Genomic DNA, 23,916 nt, shown 5'->3' with positions numbered 1-23,916 from the left:
GGGGGCATATAAGCAGACAATGAAAGCTCTTCCAATATTCGATGATTACATTTCTCTAAAACAGGTTATGGGCTACATGTGTACCACCAAGTCAGAACAGTAGGTGAAATTAAGAGGGGAAAATGGACCAAATTATTAGGGTGAGGCACATCGGTTACTAACAGCTTACTACACAACATACACTTAGTATTACTTTCTTAGCAACAGTATACATATCTCCCTGTCATATTACATAATTTATGCAGCAGCATACAATACATTTTTGGACTCACCTTATTGTGCTGTGCTCACTTGAACAGGAAGGTGGCGCAGTGGTCATTTGTGGACAAGTTTTGTCATCAAAGTCTGGCATTCTCTGGATTTATGGTGCTCTCAAGACAACTGGGAACTCAGAAAAAAACAAGATTGAATCATGAACGCGTCAGGGATCTTCAGGTCGTAGCTCTAGAAAGAGGCCCGAGTTCCCGACTAACAATTCTGAGTTGGATGACCGTTCAAAACGTATTTTCCCAGTCGGAGCTTGTTTTTTCCCCGAGTTTCCAGTTGTCTTGAACTCACTGAAGTCAGATTTCTCAGTTCCGAGTTAACAGTTGTTTTGAGCGCGGCAGAAATCATGCTGGATTGACAGCATGGCCGATGTTGAATGTTTATCATTTTAAGCGTGGAAAATAGAACCTTAAACCCAGACTTGGGACCACACAGCCACTCCACTGAATAGCAGGCTAGTGATTGTTTTGCAATGCTTGCAGTTAGCCACTGATTCCTTCCAAACCATTGTTGAATTTGCGATTTCCAACTTGATGTGTAGTGTTTATGTCCAATGGCCGATGAGTACCGATACGTTTTATCTATTATTTATCTTCATATGACAAGGATTAAAAAGGATTTCCCTGTAGATTGTCGACTTGATTAATGATGATGACTGCTAGCTAAGATTTTGAAAGTATGACATTGACATGATCAGTCCATTCAAAGCTACTGTAGATATAACGTGATTTGACATTTTATCTGTGGCCAATGACCTTGAGCCTTCTTGGATGGGCACTTCTAATGTAACTCTATGGCAGCACCCAAGGGGCTTAGAGTTGGCGGTGACGTAGTGTCCCCATGAGTGACAGAAAACTGAGCAAATTAAGGCGCAACTAGAGAACACTGCCAACCCCTACGCTCCGTATTTTCCGCTGGCTGCACCACCACCACAGAAAGCACTGAGCTAGACTGAAACATCTGCATTTTGGAGCTGCCTTACTCAAGAGAGCAAAAAATAGACCATGTTTGTATGCAGCTTTATTAACTCAATGATTATTATGATTTTATTTTTTACATTGTTTGCAAACTGATGTGTGACACGTATTAATACCAAAATATGCAACCCCCCCAAAGAACTGCTTTTTTTTGCTATAAATGTGGGGCTCAAAAGCACCACCTGCCCTGAACGACAGGTCGCCACTGTTGCTGACTGACAAAGCGTTTGTTTGTGATTGATCCTTTGTTTGGTGACTAATGATTTGAGATCTGTGGGATTATTTCTTTATACAAAAGTCTATCATGTAGTATATGTAAAATGTCCAAAATTTCAGCCACCTGAAATTTGGCAGGGTAGCCTACAGATGTAGGATCTTAATTTGAGCCAGTTTGCTACAGCAGGAAAATAATCCTGCAGCAACAAGAAATGTGAATTGTTATGTGGATTATAATTAATGGACAAGTTTGACATTTCAAAGTGGAAATTACAAACTTCAGAAGCCTTCTTAAACCAGGAAATTTCTCCTGCAACCAGGTGATCAAATTAAGATCCTACATCTGTAGTACCGCTCAGCCATTAAAAAAAACTTTGCAGTTCCTCATATAATCACTGTCAATGTGATAAAAGGACCCTCACTGAAGCTCAAAAACATAGTACAGTACACCGCTCCCATACTTTATTGTGTGGAGTAACAAGGTGTCAAGGTCTAAGCTACCCTATTGTAGATAATCAAAGTGTTGTCATTGCACACAGTAACACTCATATGTTATTCTAGTCAATGTGTAGGTACTGTGTTTGGCAAAAATCTGAGAATTGTCAGTTGGAAATACAAACAGGTAAAAGGTTTTTGTTTTCACCTTCGGAATCATAAAGCATGATGAGGCAGCCATATGGACATACAAAAGTAATGTCTGTATAAATAAAGGTAGGGAAATCCATAGGGTACAAAGGTCAATGTGCTATATTGCTTATCACCACTGTGGACGGGTATGTAGAATACAGGTGCCAGGTCAAGTTCACAAGCACCTTCTCAGTAGCACTTAGACCTAAAAATTTAAGTCTGACATATTTGCTAGAAAAAATCTCTGTGTTATCAAAGTATTGCATCAATTATCCACAAAGTATTCACAAAATTAATATAAAACAAACAAAAAGTCCTCACTGAGGAGCATAATGTTTCAAAGAAAAAAGCTCATAGGACAATATTAAAAACGAAATGTACTTGTAAACATTGTGAGATGGACAAGTGAAATGTCCTTATGGGGTTCAGTGCCGCCAAGTCTCTAACTTCTGTTGGACAAAATATATGGTCACCTCATGATGTCATAGTTGCAACATACAGTCATACTGTAGCTTACATCAGTTTAGATCGATGTCAAAAATGTGTCCTAACTCCTAAGATAGACAATTCCTGGTCAACCTACGTTTCTTTGTTTCATGTAGCAGCAGCTCTATTTCGCCCTCTCAGAAACAGTTTTATTGTTTGTACAGGGCTTGTCTTTAGGCGTGCACTGCCATTCAATGACGTTAATGGTTAACAGAAAGATAAAGGAAGTCTGTTTCCATTAGATCACACAGTTTCTTTCCTCATTCACTGAAACACATTGTCATTTAATTGTATTATAAGGAACATTATAGCCTACTGAATTGTGGATCAAAGTTGTGGGCTATTATCAAGCAAAAACAATAGCTAAGAATGAAGTTGGCCTATAAAACCTATAATCTAAGCACATGTTTAATGAAAATTAGGCCTATCCAATAACAAAATGTATGCCTAGGCTATAGCCTAAATGGCTTAATGACCGATTGGAAATAATAGGCTAACCTTGTGCGCATTGCGCATCATATGGCCGAGGTCTCTGTAGCTGTGTGTGGGACAGGTATGTCAGTGTCCACGGATGCAGACACCGTGTGCATGTCCTCATAAAGCGGCCCCATCGTCAATACGACAGGCGGGGGCTTCGGTTGCTGTTGGGCATCCCTCATGTGCGTCGTAGACAGCCCGGTCCCTGTCCTTCTCGCGACCCCGCGGGGGGGGCCTCCATTCCGCCGCAGAGAGTTCCTGACACTGTTGGAGAGACGGCTGGATAACCGCCTCACCGCACCTGCGATGCCCCGCTCCTTCTTCAAGAGTCCGACGTCATCCTCCAGCTCCTCCGGGGGGACCTCGATGTTGCCCGTGTACCAGAACACCCACCAGACGAGGCTGAGGAAGATGATGATGGCCCCGGCGTAGATTAAAAAGTCATAGAAGAATATGTCCGCAAAAACACCGATCAAAAGAACGAGCAGCCCGAATATGTCGAAGGACACTGCCAACCAAAAGGCGCAGGAACAGCGCCCTAGACCGCGGTACGTCGGCTCCATGTCTCTAAATTGGCTTGGATATAGGCCTAACAAATACTTTGTTTAGACCACCTTTTCTTTTCTAACTATCATTTGCGGTTGGTTTCCTGGTGGAATTCGGTGAATTCGGTTGGGGTAGAGTTTCGAACGGAGCCGTTTCTTTGAACAGGTAAGGTGAGACAGGTGAGGAAGCTTGCCCCTATTCAGGTTTTCCTGTGTCACAGCACAGGGCACAGAGAGAGGTGGGGCGTGGTAGCCGTAGACAGGTGAGGGAGGGCTGGGTAGACGGGATACTGGCATGACACCAGCCATATTAATACTGTAAAGGAGGTAGGACATGTGTGACATACATTGTAGAAAGGAGCCATGATGGTTCTGATTTTCTAGATATCGATCATCAGTCCAATATGCAGAGACGCCGAACATGGCACACTAAGGTCTGTTCACAAGCATCATGATATTCCTTTCACCTGTGGAATGACATTCTGGACAACATTTGACTCATTACGTGTTTCTCTCCCTCATTTCTAAAGAACATAATGGCAGAAATCTATTCACAGCCAGATTGTTTCTATAAATTAAAACAGTAATGACAGACACAAAAGCCTCTAAGGCTGTGTTTACACAGGCAGCCATATTCTGATATTTTTTCCACTAATTACTCGTTTGACCAATCCCATCAGATCTTTTCACAGATCCTTATCAGAGCTGATCTGATTGGCCAATAAGTGGAAAAAAATATCTGATTTGGACTGCTTGTCTGCAGCCTTAGTATAATGTGATACACCCAACCTCTCACCTGACTGCTAAATAATGGCATGTAGGCCTATTGCCACCTTGTGGTCTTTTGTACAGAAAAACATGTGCCCCCATACAACTTATTACTGCACATTGAAAATGAAAGACTAGTATATCAAATATAATTTATTATTCATTACAATTGCTGCATTATGTTCATAAATAAAATTACACATTTAGAAAGAAGATAAAGGGTACCTGAAGACTTGCTGCTCTCATAATGTTGGATATTACATGGAATCAGAGTAGCCTACATGAATGATTGAATGAACAAATGCAATGTAAAACTAACATCTCAAGTTTAGGTAAAAATGTAAACATATTGGCTAACTTAGACCAAATTCAAATCCCACTGGCCCCACCTCCTTTAATTTTTTTTGTGCTTTTGACCAGATGGACACAATCTTTTTGACCCAGAAACATAAAAGGTTAGATTATTTAATCCAGCAGCAGTATTGAGGGACAGAGCGAGGGTGCACCCACTACCACTCAGTGTCCAACTGTCCATCATGATTTCAACAATCAGCTATAATAATGTCCGGTATAATTTTCTGACTCTGTAATCCTGTTTCTAAAGGATTTAGCAATTCACTACAACAGCAGATACAAGGAAAACAGCAGCTTATGGTGGAAAAACAACAACTATTACAGATCACAATCAGACAGACAGATGGGATAGCCTGGGCCGCAGCAGCACGGCCATGTTCTGATCATGTTAAAACCCTTCAACAGAGCAATCACATGATGTTCCCTTTTACAGGACGAGGTCATTCAATCCCATATTTGTATTAGGGCCTAGAGAACAGCTACATACAGCAGATAAACAGCGCATTTCACAGAGGTCTCTCTTGCAAGATGGAACCTATATGAATAAGACTAACCTGCATAAATAAAATATTTAATAAATACAAATCCATCTATGTTATGTTACACCTGCCTCCTCACACATTTATACATCTTTTAGGAAGTGTGCTTTTCAGAATTATGTTGGGAGAAAACCCCACTAACACGGTTGACCTACTCTACAAAACAACATAGTTTTAGCTTGAAGAGTCCATGGCTCTTCGGTGCTGTTCGTGCACCTGAAGCGCCTTGCCATTGACCTTGGTCAGAGCCTTGTGCTCTAGTCTCTGTTTCACCACGGGCACCCACACCAGCCCCGTGACCAAGAACATGAGCCCCACAGAAAGGAACACAGGACCCAGCAGGTAGGGCACATTCCCCACCTGGGTGAAGTAGAGCAGGGAGAGGGCCGTGCCCAAGCCGAACAGCACTCCGCCGATAAGGATGGCCAGGATGGGCCTGGTGAAGTAGTACCAGCAGGGGACGTCAGTGCCCAGGGTGACCCCGTCAGGGACATGGTTCAGTGGGGTCGTTGCTTCAGTGTCCTGGGTCTCATGGTTGGTGCTGGTGCGGCTGGTTTTACGATCCATGTCTGACACCGTGACCACTGTGGATTGCATCCTTGGGTTGTGCTGAGGAAGGGATAACAAATCAGACACCACTTAAAAGTATAGGACTTTATCAATCACTGATACTTCACAGATATACATTCAGAGATGTACGGTTTACTATTTTATCAACCAATCTGTCATTGCAGAACTCACCATTTCAGATCTTGTTTGACTTATTAAAATTGCAATAAAACTACATGTAAAAAGAAATTCCATCCCATTTTTACATTCAATCAAATCCTGTAGTCTCCAATTTAATTCAAAACCACTTACCATTAGGCGTTTCGCCTGTGTTGCCTCTCGCTCTTTGCCCAGTGTTGGTCAGAGGCTGGCTGGCTGCTCCTCTGATGCCTACTGTCAAAACCACTACTATGGCCAAAGCCACGCCCACACAGAAGTGACCCCACCCTGTAGTTCCCTATCCCGCTCTGTGTCCCTCCACCATGTCATGACAATCTCTGCTTTGCTCCAGTTTGTGCCCTGTTGACATACAGTATATTCTCCCCACATGGCATTTTAGGCTATGTATTATGGGAAAATGGAACAGTACATTATTCTTTCTAAGATGTCAGATGGAAGGGCTATGGCAGGGGCATGCCATCATGACTGTTTTTGATGGGGCCTGGTAGGCAAATTCTACAAATAAAATCAATTGAATACTGTACATTTGAATGCTACAAAATTATAGAATTTAAGTTTGAAAAGGACATGATACTTATGGAGAATGGGTAATTTATGGTATGGGAGAGTATTATAGACATTCTAATTGGGTCCAGATGTCAGTTGTGTATGGATAATTAGGTTAGCGTAAATACAAGTCATGTTTGATTTATCAAATTGATCTGTGATTAATACAATAGAGTAAAACTTGAAAGGGAGATAAAAGGCGCCACCTGCTGGTCATGTAATTTAGTAGAGTACAAAAGGTACACAATTGGTCATCATTACACACAGGCAAGTATCCAGCTGTAGGGCACATTCTGTATGGGTTGAAATGAAGTATTTTAGGCTTTGAAAAGGACTGCCTGAACACACTTGTGCCATGAAACAGCTCTACTAAATTCCATCTTTCTCACAGGGTAAAGATTTATTTTTTTGGTATGCATGATAAAGATTAAATGACAAATGTCATGTCAACTTAATTATATTTTTCCTCTAATGTTAAACACTTCTGTGAAACAGCCCAAATTAAGAACTAGCACTTCTCCAATTTTTATATTTTATTGTCATAGTAGTTTGCTTTAATAACATGTGAAGGCGCTCAAGCACACCGCCAGAACGCCATATAAGAGAAACCAAAAGTGGGTAAAAGCAATGGGAGACATGTACAACTAGGGTTGCAAAATCCATTAATATTCACAAAATTCCCAGGTTTTCCAGAAATCCTGGCTGGAGGATTCCGGATTCCCTGCCTATTCCCCCCTGATTGTGAATTTTGGGAAGTTAGTGGATATTTGCAACCCTTTGTACAACCAAGATAATAACATTTTGGTTTCAACTTGTTAAATTCTCAAACGTCTTTTTTTGTAAATAATATATTTTTCTGTATTACAAGCAAATCCTGGTCCTCGTCTGGTTACAGATATAACTGCTGCCATTTTACATTTTCAATGATGGAAGAAAAAAATTATAAAAAAACTGGAAGAGAAAACAATTGTGTTTTATGGTCATGAGTTGACCAGAGTAGGGGTGTGAGGGAATGGGTTTGGGGGCCTAACCCAAAAATGGCATAGCTGAGCTCTCAATATGAGAAAGCTGACTCGTGTGTACTTGATCTCGTTTTTCATTTGCTTAAAAACAGGTTTCTTTTTCAGATAAGTTTTTTAAGCTGATCATCGACAGGTCAAGGGGAGGAGAGAAGAGAGGGCCGCGAGCAGAGTTGCCGTTACCGCCGCCTGTGTTCCCATCAATGACCCCTGACCCCACTCTTCACCACCACCCCACCATGGTGCCAGACTGTGACCGGGGACTCCCATGCAACCGCTTCAGTCCCTCTCAGCAACGAGCTTCAGCACCTTACCAATGGCAATGGTCTTACCTGGGGAGAGGACACAGAGACGTAGGTTAACAGCAAAGCCCCTGTCTACTCATGTCCAAACGGGCTAGTTTTAAATTTTAAATCAAAACGTCATAAGTGGAGCCCCTCCACTCTCCGACCCCCTCCTACAGACTTTCTCCTCTTTAGGGTCCCATCCCCTCTACCCCACTCCCCAACCAACAGTACTTTTTCACCACGAATGCAACTCAACCACAAACAGACTTTAATCTAGGGCTGGGCAATATGACCAACATATTCTATCACGGTATAAAAATATAAAAAAATGACGGTATGACTGTTTAGTTTTTGAATAATAAAATTTGTACATTTGCTTTATGAGTAGTGAGTGATCCTAGGGTGGCAACGCATACATTCTAAGTGATTTCAATGAATCTTTCCCCATTCTGATTGTTTTATACTGTTCAATTCAACCAAAACAAATGTTAGCCGTTATCATTTCTGCATCTCCTGCACTCGATTGTCAAACTTGAGTAAAAGTAAAGATACGTTAATAGAAAATTACTCAAGTGAAAATCACCCAGTAAAATACTAGAGTAAAAGTATTTGGTTTTAAATATACTTAAGTATAAAAAGTAAATGTAATTGCTAAAATGTACTTAAGTATCAAAAGTAAAAAATAATTTAAAATTCCTTATTTTAAGCAAATCAGACTGCACCATTTTCTTGCTTACGGATAGCCAGGGGCACACTCCAACAATCACCAATAATTTACAAACAAAGCATTTGTGTTTAGTGAGTCCTCCAGGTCAGAGGCAGTACATGACCAGGGATGTTCTCTTGACAAGTGCGTGAATTGGACCATTGTCCTGTCCTGCTAAGCATTCAAAATGTAACGAGTACTTTTACGTGCCAGAAAAACATTATTTTCTTTAGGAATGTAGTGAAGTAAAATTGTCAACAAAAAAAACTTAAGTACAGATAAGTTTTTTTATTTTTTATCTATACTTAAGTTTTTTACATTTTTAAGTAGTACTTGAAAATATATTTACACCACTGCTGAATTGAGAATTTCCATACTGCCATGTAGGGCTGCACGATATGGGAAAATAATTTATTTTTAACCAAATGTTGCAATTGTGACAACCTGCGAATTAAGAGTAAAACGGTTTGAATCATGGAAATATGACTATTCTAATTCTATAGTTAGAATATAATAGTGGGCACTTTGAATACAGGGTTTGAGATGACAACGAATTAAAATACCAGGGAGGAGTTATTGTGACAGGGAAGGAACTAAAGTGTTGATACGTGTTTCCTAGGGAACTCTATAATCTTTGGCTACATTGCATGTTTTCTCTTAACTACTTCATGTATCTAACATATTCTTGTTTTGCATATTCCTCTTTGATTTAGAAGATACTGTTGCACAAACATGCTGATTTAGGTCTACACCATCACTGGTATTATCAGGCTGTATTAGCTAGCTACGTTTGCTCTTACTCAGTACATTTATTAGCTAGCTAGCTATTCGCATTAGTGGCTAACAATTAGCGTCTCATAAGATTTAGGGCAACTTGCTAAGAAAAGACAAACTAGCCGTTTGCTGAAGTAAGAAACACACGAATAGTGTCAGTATAGAACGCTAGTGGATTTATATTAAGAAGCAAAGTGAAAACAGCATTGTTGTCATCAACATTGTTACATGTGCTGCATTGACCATGCAGACTCAACGCAAGTGTCTCCTGGTTGAGGAACATTAAATGCGCTCCTTGAGTGACAGGGGGCGTGGCTAGGTCGTGTGTGGAAAGTGACATGGAGAAAAAGAGCGGAGAGTGATGACTCAAGTAGCGAAGTAACCTAGAAAAATTGACATTACACATGGCGTATCACATTTAACAAACCAAACATTCAAATACCGGTATAGAAGGTAAAGTAAAAACCCAAACCGGTTGATCCCTGCATCAATACCGGTATATCATAAAATACAGTATATCACCCAGCCCTACTTTAACCTTGGTTTCAGTTTGGACTACATTTAAACCATTGTTCCTTCCAGCATGGCCATTTAGGGACTACTAACATTTTACATATACACTTTCATCATTCAACAGACGCTCTTATCCAGAGCGACTTACATAAGTAATCAGGGTTAAGTGCCTTGCTCAAGGGCAAATCGCCATTTTTCAAGTAGTCAGCTTGAGAGACCTTTCCTTTACTGGCTCAATGCTAGGCTACCTGCCGCCTACTAACAGTCCCAGTGATGGCAGAGGCCCGTACCTTCATCCCGTAGGGTGAACCGTCCCATCTGGGGGAAGTCTTTGAAGGTTTCAAGGCAGATGGTTCCGGCGGTGCGCAGACGGGCAATGCACACCTGGTCCTGTTTCACAAAGCGCGGCCGCGTCTTACTTTTCTCTCCCGACTTCTTGTCTACCAGACAGATTAAGGCCTAGATATGGAGCGGAACCATCACAATAACTATACTGGCATGTCTTTAAAACACTATTTGTCAGGTGCAGATCAAAGGGAATACATTGCAGATTCAAAATGAAGATAGTTCCTTCTGTAGGTTATGGCATTATGACAGTATCTTTACCGTAATTTGCACTTCTTCGATGCAGGTGTGGATGTGGAGGACAGCATTGTAACCAGGGCAGATAATGGACTTGTGTTCAATGATGACAATCTGTGAGAACACACAACACTGAGTAAAAACAAACACCAATAAATCCAATATGTTTGCCATTAGGGCGACATTCAGACAGGACTACGGTCCAACTCCAACCGCCTTAGTATCTGTGGTGACTGGCATACCTGGGCGTCAAAGGTGCGTCCAGAGTGGCAGAGGTTCTCAGCGTTACAGAGGATGAAGCCTGGCAGGATCTCCTCCTCCTCGATGCCCTTCAGTCTCAGCTTCAGGTTCTCTCCAGGAGAAGCATCGTCTGTCTCCACGTCATCACTCAGCAGGCTCAACACCTCCACTGTGTGCTACAGGGAGGGATGGAAGGAGGAAGGGATACGCAGCCATTAACACACTTTCATAATAAGAGATGGAGCGAACACCTTTATGGTAAAAAACAACAACAGAGGGAGATACCGTGTGGCACAGAGTGAAATGGAAAATAGGAGAAAAAAAGACCTATGACTAAACAACTCTGTCTTAAGATACTTGCCACCACATTCGCTAGGATTAGCTATAGCTCTAATGCTCTGATGGGCGTTGGATGTTCCATGGCAGGCTGCTGGAGAATGTCTTACCCTGTTTGGCATCATGACAAGCTGCTGTGCTTTACTGATGGACCCTGACTCCAGTTTCCCCAGGATGACAGTACCCATGTCCTATAGGGTGGGGAACAACAGGAGAAAGAGGACAGATTAAGTAACCCAAGTCAGAAAAAGGTCTTCTCCAGTTGTGTGAGAGGCTTAAAAACTAGTGGTTTAATAGGCTTTTTTAAAACCAGGAAATAGGATGTTACATGTACAGTGTAGCTGCTGATGTGGGCCGTACGAATGACATGGCTCACTACAGTTGTTGACCATCAAAATACTCATGTAAAGGACAACCATATCTAAATAAACATTTAAATATAATGAGTTCGTTGCCATATTTATGGCAAAAGAATAAAAATATGAAGGTTTCATAATGTGGTCGTCTTCACCTTGTATTTGTCTACGATGGGTAATCTGACTGGTCCGTCGCTCACTCTGTTTAAGTTTGGCAAACTGTCCAGATGTGGAATGAATGGTAACCCCCTGGAAGACAGACAGAGAGGAGATAAACAGGTCAGGACAGTAGCGGCAGGAGAATATTCAATCCATTCACACTGGAACGTTATAGTACCTTTGGTGTGGCTTCGTTAACAGAGAAGGAAGAAGCGTTTCTTACTGGACAAGAACAGATAGTACCTCTCCATTTTGGACTGTTTTCTTCCGTTTCGTACCTAGTGAACACAGCCCAGGAACAGCAGTGTAAAAGCTGGTGATACTCACGTATACCAAGTGCACGACTCAACAGGCTCCTTGAGGTTGGCTCCTGTGAGGCCGGAGCAGGGCATGAAGTGAATGTCTTTCTTGGGGTTGAAGCCAACCTTCTTCAAAAATGGCACTAGTTTTTCCTTGCATTCTTCGTACCTGAGGTTTCAGGTTAAACAAAAAATAAATTGTGGGTTGAGCTGGATTTCAGATGCATGAGAATAAATGTTAAACTCTCAAGCAAATCCTGAAATGATGTCAATGTAAGCATGATTTCCGTTAAGGTTCTACAAAGACCCTACATCAACAATGGATTCCACCCTAGGCTTTGACCATCCCTATATCATCTTGTCTGTAATGGGTGTTTTCATGTTTATGGAAACTGGAGCAAGCAACTGGAGCATGACTACCAGTTCCCTGTAGCCTGGTGTGATTTCTGTGCTCTAAGTGGTAACTGCGCACCTCTCGAGGCTCCAGTTCACTGTAGGGTCGTCCATTTTGTTGACGAGGATGATCAGATGCTTCACCCCCGCCGTTTTGGCCAACATGGCGTGCTCCCGTGTCTGTCCACCCTTCTCAAAGCCCGTTTCAAACTCTCCCTTCCTGGCTGAGATCACCTAGGCAGGAGAAATACACATTGAAAATCATTCAAGGAACCATGACATTGCTGTGTAGATTTCAAAATAATGTATTTTACGATCAGGTAAACAAATATTTATCATGGTTCCTTCTTAATTTCAAATCATTATTTTTATAATCTTTATATTTACCATTTCAAGAGATCTTTGTCTCTCAACTGGATATTTTGGTATTTGCAGCCCCCCCCCCCCCCCCCACACCTTGAAAAACAGCATGACACTATGGACTCACCAGCACAGCCAGGTCAGCTTGCGACGCTCCTCCGATCATATTGGGCACAAAGCTTTTGTGGCCTGGCGCATCCAGGATGGTAAAGTGCTTTTTCTCAGTTTCAAAGTACGCTCTGCCCACCTCCACAGTCTTCCCCTTGTCTCGCTCCTCCTGGTTAGTGTCCAGAGCCCAGGAGAGGTACCTGGCAGAAAGAGGAAGTGGGGGGATTAAACCCTTGTTATACTGACAGGCTTTAGTCATGCCATTTCATATACTTTTTGCAGTAGACCCTGGTAAAAAGCAGAGTGTAACTCACCAGGTTTCCCTGTTCTTCTCCTTGGCTTCTCTTTCATACTTCTCCAGAGTTCTCTTCTCCACCATGCCTGTTAAATACCTACCAGTGAGGAAGGGGATAACCAGAGGGAGTGATGAAGAAAGAGGGGGAAGGAGCAAAGAGTAGAGGGGTGGTGAGAAATGCAACAGGTGTTAAAAGCCCCATTGGACTGAATGAATCATAACCACAACAGAAAGAGAGATACTCACATGATTTGACCTCCGATGGTAGACTTGCCAGCATCTGGGGAGAGATGAGACAACAGGGAGTGGTGAGAGCAGATAAAAATGGCCTGTGCTGTCTAGCCTTGTAACAGGGCTGATTAAATGAAAAATAAATACAAAACATTGCCTGGTTTTCCACTGTTTCCTATTAAGGCAATAGCATCGTTTCCCCTAGATTTGCTTCTTTGACAGACCCCCCAATCAGCAATCCAGGTGTGACAGTGACAACAATACACCATGGATGTTATATAGGGCTGCCAATAAACATGTTTTATTGGATCAAATGAAACCCCAAGAAATAACAGAGCAACGCCGAGATGATCCACACACCTAAGTGATAGTAGGTGAAACCACTGCAATTGCCATGAAAAAGAGGAAGAAAGCAGCAGATCACCCACACACCTAAGTGATAGTAGGTGAAACCACTGCAATTGCCATGAAAAAGAGGAAGAAAGCAGCAGATGTGCCCCCACTCACCAACATGCCCGATGAACACCACGTTCACATGTTCCTTCTTGGGCGCGTCTGGTGGGAGGGCGACCACTTTAGGCATGATTGGTAAGTCTTCTTCCTCCTCCTCTAGGACTTCCTCCTCCAGAATCTCCTCAACAACTATTGGTCCCCCGTCGCCACCAGGCCCTCCTCCTGGTTCTTCCTCATTGGGCTCCACCCCTTTCAGGTCCCATGTCTCCTCTGTGGTCATTTCAGAGTCGCCGTTCTCCACCGGGGCTGACCAGGGACAAACCGAACAGAGCATTAGTGGTGTGGAATAAGTAATCATGATTTAAGTTTGAAAATAGATTCCTCTGGTCTCAGGTCTGATGTGAAAAAGCCTACCACCGTAGCTAAGAATTTGGTCAATTAAGTTTCTCTACAAATGTTTTAGTTTAGATAGATAAAATACATGTAATTAGTTTGCCATAAGATGTAATATTCAAAGGGGAAAACCTAACAACTAGGGCTACACTACAGGCTGGCAATGATGCAGAGTACTCATACAGTACAGTTAGAGCATATTAATTAGACATGAGGGTATTGTTCTACGAAGCTTGTCAATGGTTACTACAGCTAAACTTCTGGCATCAGTTTTGACAAGATTTTACAGCTAAAGCTACAGAATGCAAAATCTACAGAACATTAGAGCTTAAGGTCAGAGTTCGTTCCAATAACATTGATACAATTTCCCTTCTTTTGATTTCTAGAAAAGGCCGTTTAACACCTGAAATAGTGTAACCATTCAGCACCCTATAGGCTTTAAAGACCGTAGTAGTGAAGACAGACCATGCTGACACTCGGAGAGCATAGCTCATCATTCCAACTATGAGACAGTGAAATCCGTAGTGTTTAATCCTGGTCCTGAGGACCCAAAGCGGTGCACATTTAGTTAACTCAGTACTACACACCTGATTCCACTTAATCAAAGGTTAAATTAGTTGATTAGCAGAATCAGGTATGTAATGCTAGGGGGAAAACTAAGATGTCTACCCCTTTGGTTCCCCAGGACCAGGAAACACTTGCAGTAGAATATGGGTTAGAGGTCAGTGAGTGCTCCAATGCAGCCTGGGCCCGGACATGTTTGGCTGGACTTCAAGCCTTTCTTCCATCCTGCACATTCATAACTTTTAGCCTAATGTAAATTATGTAAGACCTCAACAGTAAGGAAGGCTGAAGTCATTTTGCCAGTCACAGAAAGTCAGACTAATTGAATGGAGTGGCTGGGGATCATTCTGGACCCCTCTTCCCAACAGCGAAAGGTTCCAAAGCTTCTGCACATGTGTCGGATTCTCTACTTTACCCACAGTCTCTGCTCTACTCAGACGAATGGTGCTCAATCAATAAAGTTAGATCAAAGCTGAATCAATGTCTGCTAGATCACATAAAGATAGTCTTCAACATAATAACATGTATAATGTTACTCTTGTACAAAACTCAAAATAAGTGCTTTGATTTAAACTAAACACACAGGTAGGCTATGCTACAGCTTCTTAACACCATCTGCTCTAAACTTCACTCACTGGCTCGGTTACCATCCAATTGACCACAGGTTCACGCTAACATTCTCAAATCTGTATAAAAACCAACATGCGCATTTCCCCACCAGAGATGTGTTTCCATCAAAGGTACCCGTTGCAGATATAAGGCTGTGCGTGATGAGTGCACATAAAGATACCCTTTGCGGTTCAAGTTAAATGTGTTTCCTTCACATTTTCAACGGATGGGTTTCTCACACAAAAAATGTGCGTTATATAGCGTGTGCCAACTCTGGAATTGGCAGGCGCGCTCTAGCCAACAGCGCTATCTGCATGATTTTGACTAAAGAGCACATATAGCCTACCTGATATTATTATTTTTTAGACAAAAAAGAGAGATCATTTTAAATTTGTCAAAACGGCATCCAAGCATCGATCATCATGTCACCAGAATAAGACCCTCAATATTTATAGGAAAGGAGCATCAAGCTCACCACCCTGTGAAGTTCATAATTTATTTCATCTGTAGCCTAATAGGCCTAAACCGCATGCTTTCACAACGAGTCGTAGTGGGAGGACCAAACATGTCATCGACTGACTCAAAGTTTGATGGTTATTATATCAATATTTGCACACAAGTGTTTCCACAGACATTTCATATAATTCAGTTAACTTCTAACTAGGGGGCGCAATTTTAACTTTTGGCAAAAAATGCGTACCCATTTTAAACTGCCCATTTCTCAGCACCCGAAACTAGAATATGCATATAATAGTCAGATTAGGATAGAAAACACTCTGAAGTTTCCAAAACTGTAAGAATTTTGTCTGAGTTAAACAGAACTAATATTGCAGGCGAAAACCTGAGAAAATTCCAAACAGGAAGTGGCACTCTTTTTGAGAGCTCTGTGTTCCAATGCCTTCCTATCGCATATGTGAAGTCACATCAATAAGACCTCTTTTTCTATGTCTTCCCTAAGGTGTCAACAGCCTTTAGACGTAGTTTCAGGCCTTTTGAAGGATGAGCCTGCAAGAGCACATTGGGTAAGTGTACAGGTGGGGGCTCTCCGGGTGATTTTTGCGCAATTCTGAAAGGTAGCCATTGTTTCTCTCGCTCCTCGTGAAAAGCCAACTGTCCCGGTTGATTTATTATCGAATAGATGTGAAAAACACAATGAAGTTGGATCAAAAACAACGTTTGACATGTATATGTGGACATTATGGATATAATTTGGGATTTTTTCCCGGCGTTGTCGCGAACGCTTTTTCCGGTGGATTCCTCGTCATGACGCATCAAACAAACGGAGGTATTTGGATATAAAACATATCTTTATGGAACAAAAGGAACATTTGCTGTCTAACTGGGAGTCTCGTGAGTGAAACCAACCGAAGATCAAAGGTAAACGATTAATTTGATTGCTTTGCTGGTTTTTGTTACCGAGTTACCTGGCGCTAGCGGTTCGTATTGTTTTGTAGAGCGATCGATACATTTACACAAATGCAAGTATTGCTTTCGCTGTAAAGCATAATTTCAAAATCTGAGACGACAGATGGATTAACAAAAGGCTAAGCTGTGTTTTGCAATATTGCACTTGTGATTTCATGAAATTATATTTTATGATTTACCTCTGGCGCTAGGCTACGCTATGCTAGTCAGGGTTTTTGATGACAAAAATCCCGGATCCGGGATGGGGAGTGCAGAAAGGTTTTAAACCAAAAAAAAGATCCCACATTGTCTAGCGTAGCTAGTTTTGTCGACATTTTGAAAGTTCCCCACATTTTTTACTCCCATCAGGCTTGTCACTACATTTTTTATCCGACGTACTTTACTAGCATAAAAAATGGATGGAAACCTGGTTACTGTTCATCATTTTAGACAACTGCAGGCTACTTCCAAACTGTAGAACTCAAGATCTAAATGAAAATCCCCATGAAACTGATTGAGATCCAATGGTTGGTATATGCAGACGTTTCATCGGTAAAACTTTAATTATACTTCACCATGAGGTTGAGTGCACAATTTGGGGTAAAGTGGAAAATGGAATAGGCAGAGGCTACAAATACAGAGTTTCCAGCCCCGCCGCTAACTTCTCAAAACGAATGAGCCGAATCATGTTCTGCGCATGTTATTTCACGGTAATTATTTGAACGGCCATGGTAATTCACACACATGCACGTTCAAGTCTCTCTTTACTCAATTCAATGGGCTTTATTGGCATGGGAAACATATGTTAACATTGCTAAAGTAAGTGAAGTGGATAATATACAAAAGTGAAATAAACTATGCTTCACTCACACTTTACTGAACCCTCAACCATTTGATTGACATGTAGCCCGTCTATCTGCCTCAGTTCTGGAAAGCTGATTGAAACGAACATTCCAATACACTGCTCAAAAAAATAAAGGGAACACTTAAACAACACAATGTAACTCCAAGTCAATCACACTTCTGTGAAATCAAACTGTCCACTTAGGAAGCAACACCGATTGACAATAAATTTCACATGCTGTTGTGCAAATGGAATAGACAACAGGTGGAAATTAGAGGCAATTAGCAAGACACCCCCAATAAAGGAGTGGTTCTGCAGGTGGTGACCACAGACCACTTCTCAGTTCCTATGCTTCCTGGCTGATGTTTTGGTCACTTTTGAATGCTGGCGGTGCTTTCACTCTAGTGGTAGCATGAGACGGAGTCTACAACCCACAAAAGTGGCTCAGGTAGTACAGCTCATCCAGGATGGCACATCAATGCGAGCTGTGGCAAGAAGGTTTGATGTGTCTGATAGCGGAGTGTCCAGAGCATGGAGGCGCTACCAGGAGACAGACCGGTACATCAGGAGACGTGGAGGAGGCCATAGGAGGGCAACAACCCAGCAGCAGGACCGCTACCCCCGCCTTTGTGCAAGGAGGAGCACTGCCAGAGCCCTGCAAAATGACCTCCAGCAGGCCACAAATGTGCATGTGTCTGCTCAAACGGTCAGAAACAGACTCCATGAGGGTGGTATGAGGGCCTCGACATCCACAGGTGGGGGTTGTGCTTACAGCCCAACACCGTGCAGGACGTTTGGCATTTGCCAGAGAACACCAAGAGTGGCAAATTCGCCACTGGCTCTTCACAGATGAAAGCAGGTTCACACTGAGCACGTGACAGAGTCTGGAGACGCTGTGGAGAACGTTCTGCAACATCCTCCAGCATGACCGGTTTGGCGGTGGGTCAGTCATGGTGTGGGGTGGCATTTCTTTGGGGGGGCCGCACAGCTCTCCATGTGCTCGCCAGAGGTAGCCTGACTGCCATTAGGTACCGAGATGAGATCCTCAGACCCCTTGTGAGACCATATGCTGGTGCGGTTGGCTCTGGGTTCCTCCTAATGCAAGACAGGAGATCCCTCAGGAGACCATCCGCCACCTCATCAGGAGCATGCCCAGGCGTTGTAGGGAGGTCATACAGGCACGTGGAGGCCACACACACTACTGAGCCTCATTTTGACTTGTTTTAAGGACATTACATCAAAGTTGGATCAGCCTGTAGTGTGGTTTTCCACTTTAATTTTGAGTGTGACTCCAAATCCAGACCTCCATGGGTTGATAAATTTGATTTCCATTGATAATTTGTGAGATTTTGTTGTTAGCACATTCAACTATGTAAAGAAAAAAGTATTTAATAAGAATATTTCATTCATTCAGATCTAGGATGTGTTATTTTAGTGTTCCCTTTATTTTTTTGAGCAGTGTATATATGAAGGCTCTGTCTGTTGTAACAGATATTGCTATAGCACAAGCAAGACGTAGTCTGCACTTTGCATTGGCGCAAAAACAATCAGCGTTTGTGATGAAATCTTTCGATTTATGCCGACATATTTACTGATAAAGAACACTGCCTCCCAATAGCCAACGTTTGCATATTAAAATCGCTGTTGACAAGGGTTGTAACGGTTCACCAAACCCAGTTAGGTAGGTGGGTATGGCAGTTTTGGGGTCATGGTTCGGTAAAGCGGAAAATGAAATACCAACAGTTACCAATTCCATATATGATCATGAGTCATAATACCAGATGAGAGCACAATAAGGAATAAAAACACTTTGAATTTTCTTAAATGAAAACACACGACTACCCATCAACAACAATAAAATAAAAGTGCAATGTGTGTAAAATCAATATGTAAACATGACTCAGACATTGTGTAGGCCTATGCTATAATGTTTTCTTACAAAGAAAAATATGCGCACGTGTGACTCGAGTGAGGCGCGTATGTAGCACAGTAGTTCTCATTTCCCACTCCAGGGTAAAGTGATGGGCTGTCACAGTGAAGTAGCTCTGTAGCCCTGGTGGTCCACACAGGGTGCATTGGTCAATTAATTGACAATTTCCTCTTTAGCTTGCTTACATAGAGGGGGGACTAACACCTTTTTGCTGAAACAGGTGCGAGAGGGCAAAGTTCATAACGTGGCTTGAGCACTTTCACGAGGTGATGAAACCCCCTATTCTTCTCAACAAATGAGAATGGGCGCAAATATCTGCAGCTATAAAACATAGCTATCGCTCTTGTAATTTCCGTGGCAGAATCAGCTGGAAAGGGTTGCTTGAATGCAGAGGGGAGACAGTTATTGTTTTGCATTTCCATCTTGCGCCACTGGGGTGAAGTCGACTTAAATGTGTCATGTTTGAGGCATTGGCAGTTGTATAGGCATTTTTGTTGATCAGTGGCGACATACTCTGTTCATTGCCGCTGTAATCTTCTGGGAAGCAAAAAGGTTTCCAAACTGGAGATTTAAACAACGGAGAATCGTCCTGGTTTTTCAAACACACCACTCACAATCGTACAGAACTAGTTCCCGGCTGCGCCTCACAAAAGAACAGATTGAAATGCGCCAAATAAGATTTGAGTTTTGATTACAATGTGCGCATAAGCTCTAGTTGTTAACGGGATAGCCCAAAATGTTTTTTCCAACTTTGACTTACTTGAGGCATACAACGCAGCGCAGGCCTAGCATTTTGATTTGAGTATTTATGTATTCATTCAGGTTCACAGTGCGGAATGAACCAAGGTCCCTGTACCAAACGGCTCAGTACGAATGTTTGTACCGTTACACCCGTACTATTGACTGCCTGTCTGAGTCTTGCTTTGTTGATAGGCTGTGTACATACAGCTTGCCTAACAACCCCCCCATGAAAAAGAAATTGCCTGTTGCGTCGTGGTTATGTTCGCTTTGATTACTGTTACAACAGACAAAGAACAGCGTTTCTTCGAACAAGTGGCAGCGGAGTCACGGAGTGAGCAAGCACCGAGCAGTAGCTCAAAGGACTCGGAGGGGAAAGCACGCAGCGGATCCTGCACATGCGCATAAATATCTCTAGTCCAAAACTTCCGTTTCGCAGAAAATTAGGAACTGCAGCCACTCTAAATGGAATAAGGCACCAAGTTGCCACACCAGACATCAAGTTTGGTCTTTGTCTGCACCAAAGCGAGTCAGCATCAATCTGTTTATTATGACACAGTACAGCACCCTCACAGAATTCACTGGCATTACAACACACCTTAATTTGTACTTATAATAGAGAGGGTGGGTTCTTGTCTAAATATAATGTAACAAGACATTAGCTAGTCAATTGGCGGTCATCTACACATAATTAGACTAGAAGGGACACACAGCGGTCAAAAATAGCTGACATACAGAACGCTTCCATGGCAACAATGAATGTGCACAAAACATGTGTTCTAGAAGCTGTACTAGATACATGTCAGAACTTTGTGACTGCTAATTGAGAAGACTGAGGCCCACAAACATGAATTAGTGATTCATACCAGTGACAGTTGCTTTGGTGGACGTTGTAAAACCAGTCAACAGTGGGTTGACTGGATTTACGGAGGACTTTGTTAGAGGCCAGAGGCTGGGCCCATAGATTGTGAGGCTAGCTAAGCTATTCATGGATAATGCTGAACAGAGCAAAATGACCACAGGTGTAAAACACACACGTATACATACCTGCAGTTTCTGCGACCTCCATGGTGGCAACAACTGGTTCAACGTCCGCTAAAAAAAGAGAGAGGTAGAGCGTATTCACATTAACGCTTCTTTCATCAGACATTTTTCATCAAATAAAACGTAAGGTGGGATTGGTGTGAAATCTACCGACCAGCGCTCTTCCAGTCTACCACAATGGTCACAACTAATACAGTTCTTATGAGGCCAACAAACTGCAACACCAGTTCCCCCAGTTAACTGGTTCGCAATATGTACTATAGACAGGTTGTTTGTTTAGCAACAACCAAAGCCTGCACAACTATGGGGCAAAACATACGGGTTGGCTTAGATTGTTGACAACATGTAAACTATATTTCTTCAACTTTCGTCGTTTTTTGTGTGCAAAATCAGCACCTGTGATCTCAAATACATTGTTACAGTTCTTGGTTAGCTAGCAAATTTCAGTTAATATGGAATCAGTTAAAACACCTAAACACAAGACATGGTCTCAAGAACAAGATGAAACTGGCTGACAGTAGTCACGATTCCCCACATGGCAGTTTCTTGTCATTGTTGGTAGCCATCTGGCCATCCAGAATCACAACATCCGACTTCTGCCCCATTGAAGCGTCAACCACTTGTGACATTGTCAGCTAACCCATCTATACGCAACAACCCACCAACAGCTTGATGTTTACTATACTTTTACTGGGCTGACATTTTCCTCAAGAGCGGTTGAATATCTTTAGTATAAACACACATTGGTGATGTCCATCAACAGCAGAAAACCTGCCGAACACGCCTGTACAGGCTAACAGGTAAGCTGAGGTTAAAGGATAAGAAAATGGCCGTAGGTCAAAAATATCAGACTGGGAAAATAGCTCGATTTGAATCCCCTCATGACTTACAAGTTAGTATTGCCTAATAGAGAATGCATAACCACCACAACCTAAGAGCTTTTCTAGAAAGGATGGTAATTTATGTTTCAAGACAAAGAACCTTACATATTCCCCTCCATATTGGATTTGTCAAAAGACAGAACTGACCAAAACATGCCACAGCTCATTTTCATTACATCAAAACGTAAAAGAGAAACATCTATGAATGGCTCTGACTAGTTATTTCTGCTTTCTTGGTCTGCTCAAATGGGACACTTTGTTCACAAGTTTGTCTTCCACTTATGGACCGTATGTAAAGAAAGATCGTCCACGTCACACCAATAATGTCAACACTAGTTACCAGTTCCTAAAGTTGTCATGTCTTGCCATTTATAAGGGGCAAGGTTGTACCCTTTCAAATAATTACTAGTTATCTATCTACAGTAGTTAGTTGGGTACATAGCTTGAAATCCTAACTTACATTGTGGGAAGGGTATAGACAAAAAAAAAAGCACAATTGGCCAAGAACGTCTTAGCTAGCCATTTCTGACTACATTGCCCACGTAGACAGTAAAAAAAATGTGGGACCGTTTGTCTTACCAACGTTAGGTACACAATTGTCACACGACTGACATAGGATAGGCTAACTAACGTTAAACTTAGTTATGCCAGTAACTAAGATTTGGTAAAATGATAACGTTTGCTACTTTACCTAACTTAACTAAAACCTCGAATGTCCAAAACCTCACATATGGTTAATATTAGCTAACGTATGTAACTATAGACACTGTCGGCGACAGTTGGCTAAAAGCAAGCTAAGTTAGCTAACCGGCAACTAGCTAGTAAGTAGTGGTTAGAAACATAACGTTACTATAGTTAACTAAACCCTAACGAAAATATTAGTTACAAACAAGCCATTAACAACCCATCAACTACCGAATACAGCTAACGTTACAGCTAACTAACAAACTAACGTTCAGTTGCTAACTAAATACCGTTAATTTGGTAACTAATGCTCGCCTTCAACGTTAACTAGCTACTTTACGCGGTCTCTAAAGTGTAGACGCATGTGGGTTGTGGAGCTTGTTAGCTAGCAAACTAAGTTAACTTGCAAACAAGCTAGCTAACCATCTAGCCAAACGCGAGTGACCACGAACTTACCACCGGAATCAGGATCTTCCGAGGGGCCTTTCTGAAAGAAGGACGGGACAAATTCGACGGCATTTATGTTGGGGACAAACGGTTTGGCATTCACGTTGAGGGCGGCGAATTCAGAATCGAGTTTCCCGTCAACCGGGGCCTCAACATCATCCTCTTGTTCCCATGAATCAGGGGCAGCGTCTCTCGGGTCCATCGTGGGTCTTTGCTAGATGTTCACTACTGTGGATAAATACTTGCGTTACGCAGTTGCTGAACTGGCTAGTGTCCGCCCCTATTATTAACCCGTTGTTGAGATCACCCGATAAAATTGATCAGACTTCCCCTCTCTAATGTGTTCGATTTACTTGCAATAAAATAGCCGGTTTCTCTCGGTAAAGGGATACGCGAAAGCAAGATTCGACTCAGCACTCCCAGCAAGTCCTCGTGTGCTGCTGACTCTCCCCAACCGATGGGAGCGACAACCAGTTGCATACTGGGAGATGCTGTGCATTGCAGGTGTCGCCGTTATTCGGTAGAACGTTATGGAGGAAGCGAGAAAACGACATTTCCATACACACGGAAAGCACACGTTTTACGTCAACGTTGCTGACCCATCTTGCAGGTTCAACATTTTTTAGTTCCGATTCGGCAAACGTTGCACGAGATGCTCAAAGGCCAGTCTGAACACTGAAAATAATTATTTACAGAACACACGTATCCCGTTTAAACGTCAATTTCATTACCTCAA

General features: G+C 42.2%; 3 protein-coding genes across 4 annotated transcripts; all 3 read right to left on the bottom strand.

The window, feature by feature from the left end:
- Nucleotides 1-1,900: 1,900 nt before the first annotated feature.
- On the bottom strand, nucleotides 1,901-3,813 carry LOC139573907 (transmembrane protein 238-like). Its single transcript, XM_071397877.1, has one exon. It carries the CDS (start codon nucleotides 3,611-3,613, stop codon nucleotides 3,089-3,091), a length of 525 nt encoding a protein of 174 aa, XP_071253978.1. The 5' UTR covers nucleotides 3,614-3,813; the 3' UTR covers nucleotides 1,901-3,088.
- A 1,499-nt stretch (nucleotides 3,814-5,312) lies between these two features.
- On the bottom strand, nucleotides 5,313-6,207 carry LOC139573900 (phosphoinositide-interacting protein-like). The gene is made up of 2 exons (XM_071397865.1): nucleotides 6,118-6,207; nucleotides 5,313-5,865 (listed from the first exon to the last, which is right to left on the bottom strand). The coding sequence occupies exons 1-2, from the start codon at nucleotides 6,118-6,120 to the stop codon at nucleotides 5,431-5,433; spliced, it is 438 nt and encodes a 145-aa protein (XP_071253966.1). The 5' UTR covers nucleotides 6,121-6,207; the 3' UTR covers nucleotides 5,313-5,430.
- An 839-nt stretch (nucleotides 6,208-7,046) lies between these two features.
- On the bottom strand, nucleotides 7,047-23,686 carry LOC139573885 (eukaryotic peptide chain release factor GTP-binding subunit ERF3A-like). 2 transcript variants are annotated; one of them, XM_071397847.1, is made up of 14 exons: nucleotides 23,190-23,686; nucleotides 21,172-21,219; nucleotides 13,697-13,948; nucleotides 13,205-13,238; nucleotides 12,978-13,055; nucleotides 12,683-12,863; nucleotides 12,275-12,429; nucleotides 11,831-11,971; nucleotides 11,500-11,593; nucleotides 11,099-11,179; nucleotides 10,655-10,828; nucleotides 10,437-10,526; nucleotides 10,121-10,289; nucleotides 7,047-7,882 (listed from the first exon to the last, which is right to left on the bottom strand). In XM_071397847.1, the coding sequence occupies exons 1-14, from the start codon at nucleotides 23,380-23,382 to the stop codon at nucleotides 7,830-7,832; spliced, it is 1,743 nt and encodes a 580-aa protein (XP_071253948.1). In that variant the 5' UTR covers nucleotides 23,383-23,686; the 3' UTR covers nucleotides 7,047-7,829. The 2 variants fall into 2 exon arrangements, with proteins under 2 accessions (XP_071253948.1, XP_071253955.1); XM_071397854.1 differs by lacking the exon at nucleotides 21,172-21,219 and having other exon boundaries at nucleotides 23,190-23,517.
- Between the last annotated feature and the right edge of the window lie 230 nt (nucleotides 23,687-23,916).

This window comes from Salvelinus alpinus, chromosome 1 (assembly GCF_045679555.1).
Source record: "Salvelinus alpinus chromosome 1, SLU_Salpinus.1, whole genome shotgun sequence".
Lineage (NCBI taxonomy): Eukaryota > Metazoa > Chordata > Actinopteri > Salmoniformes > Salmonidae > Salvelinus > Salvelinus alpinus.
The sequence above is the reverse complement of the archived record's forward strand: the minus strand, read 5'-3'. Positions and strand labels throughout refer to the sequence as shown.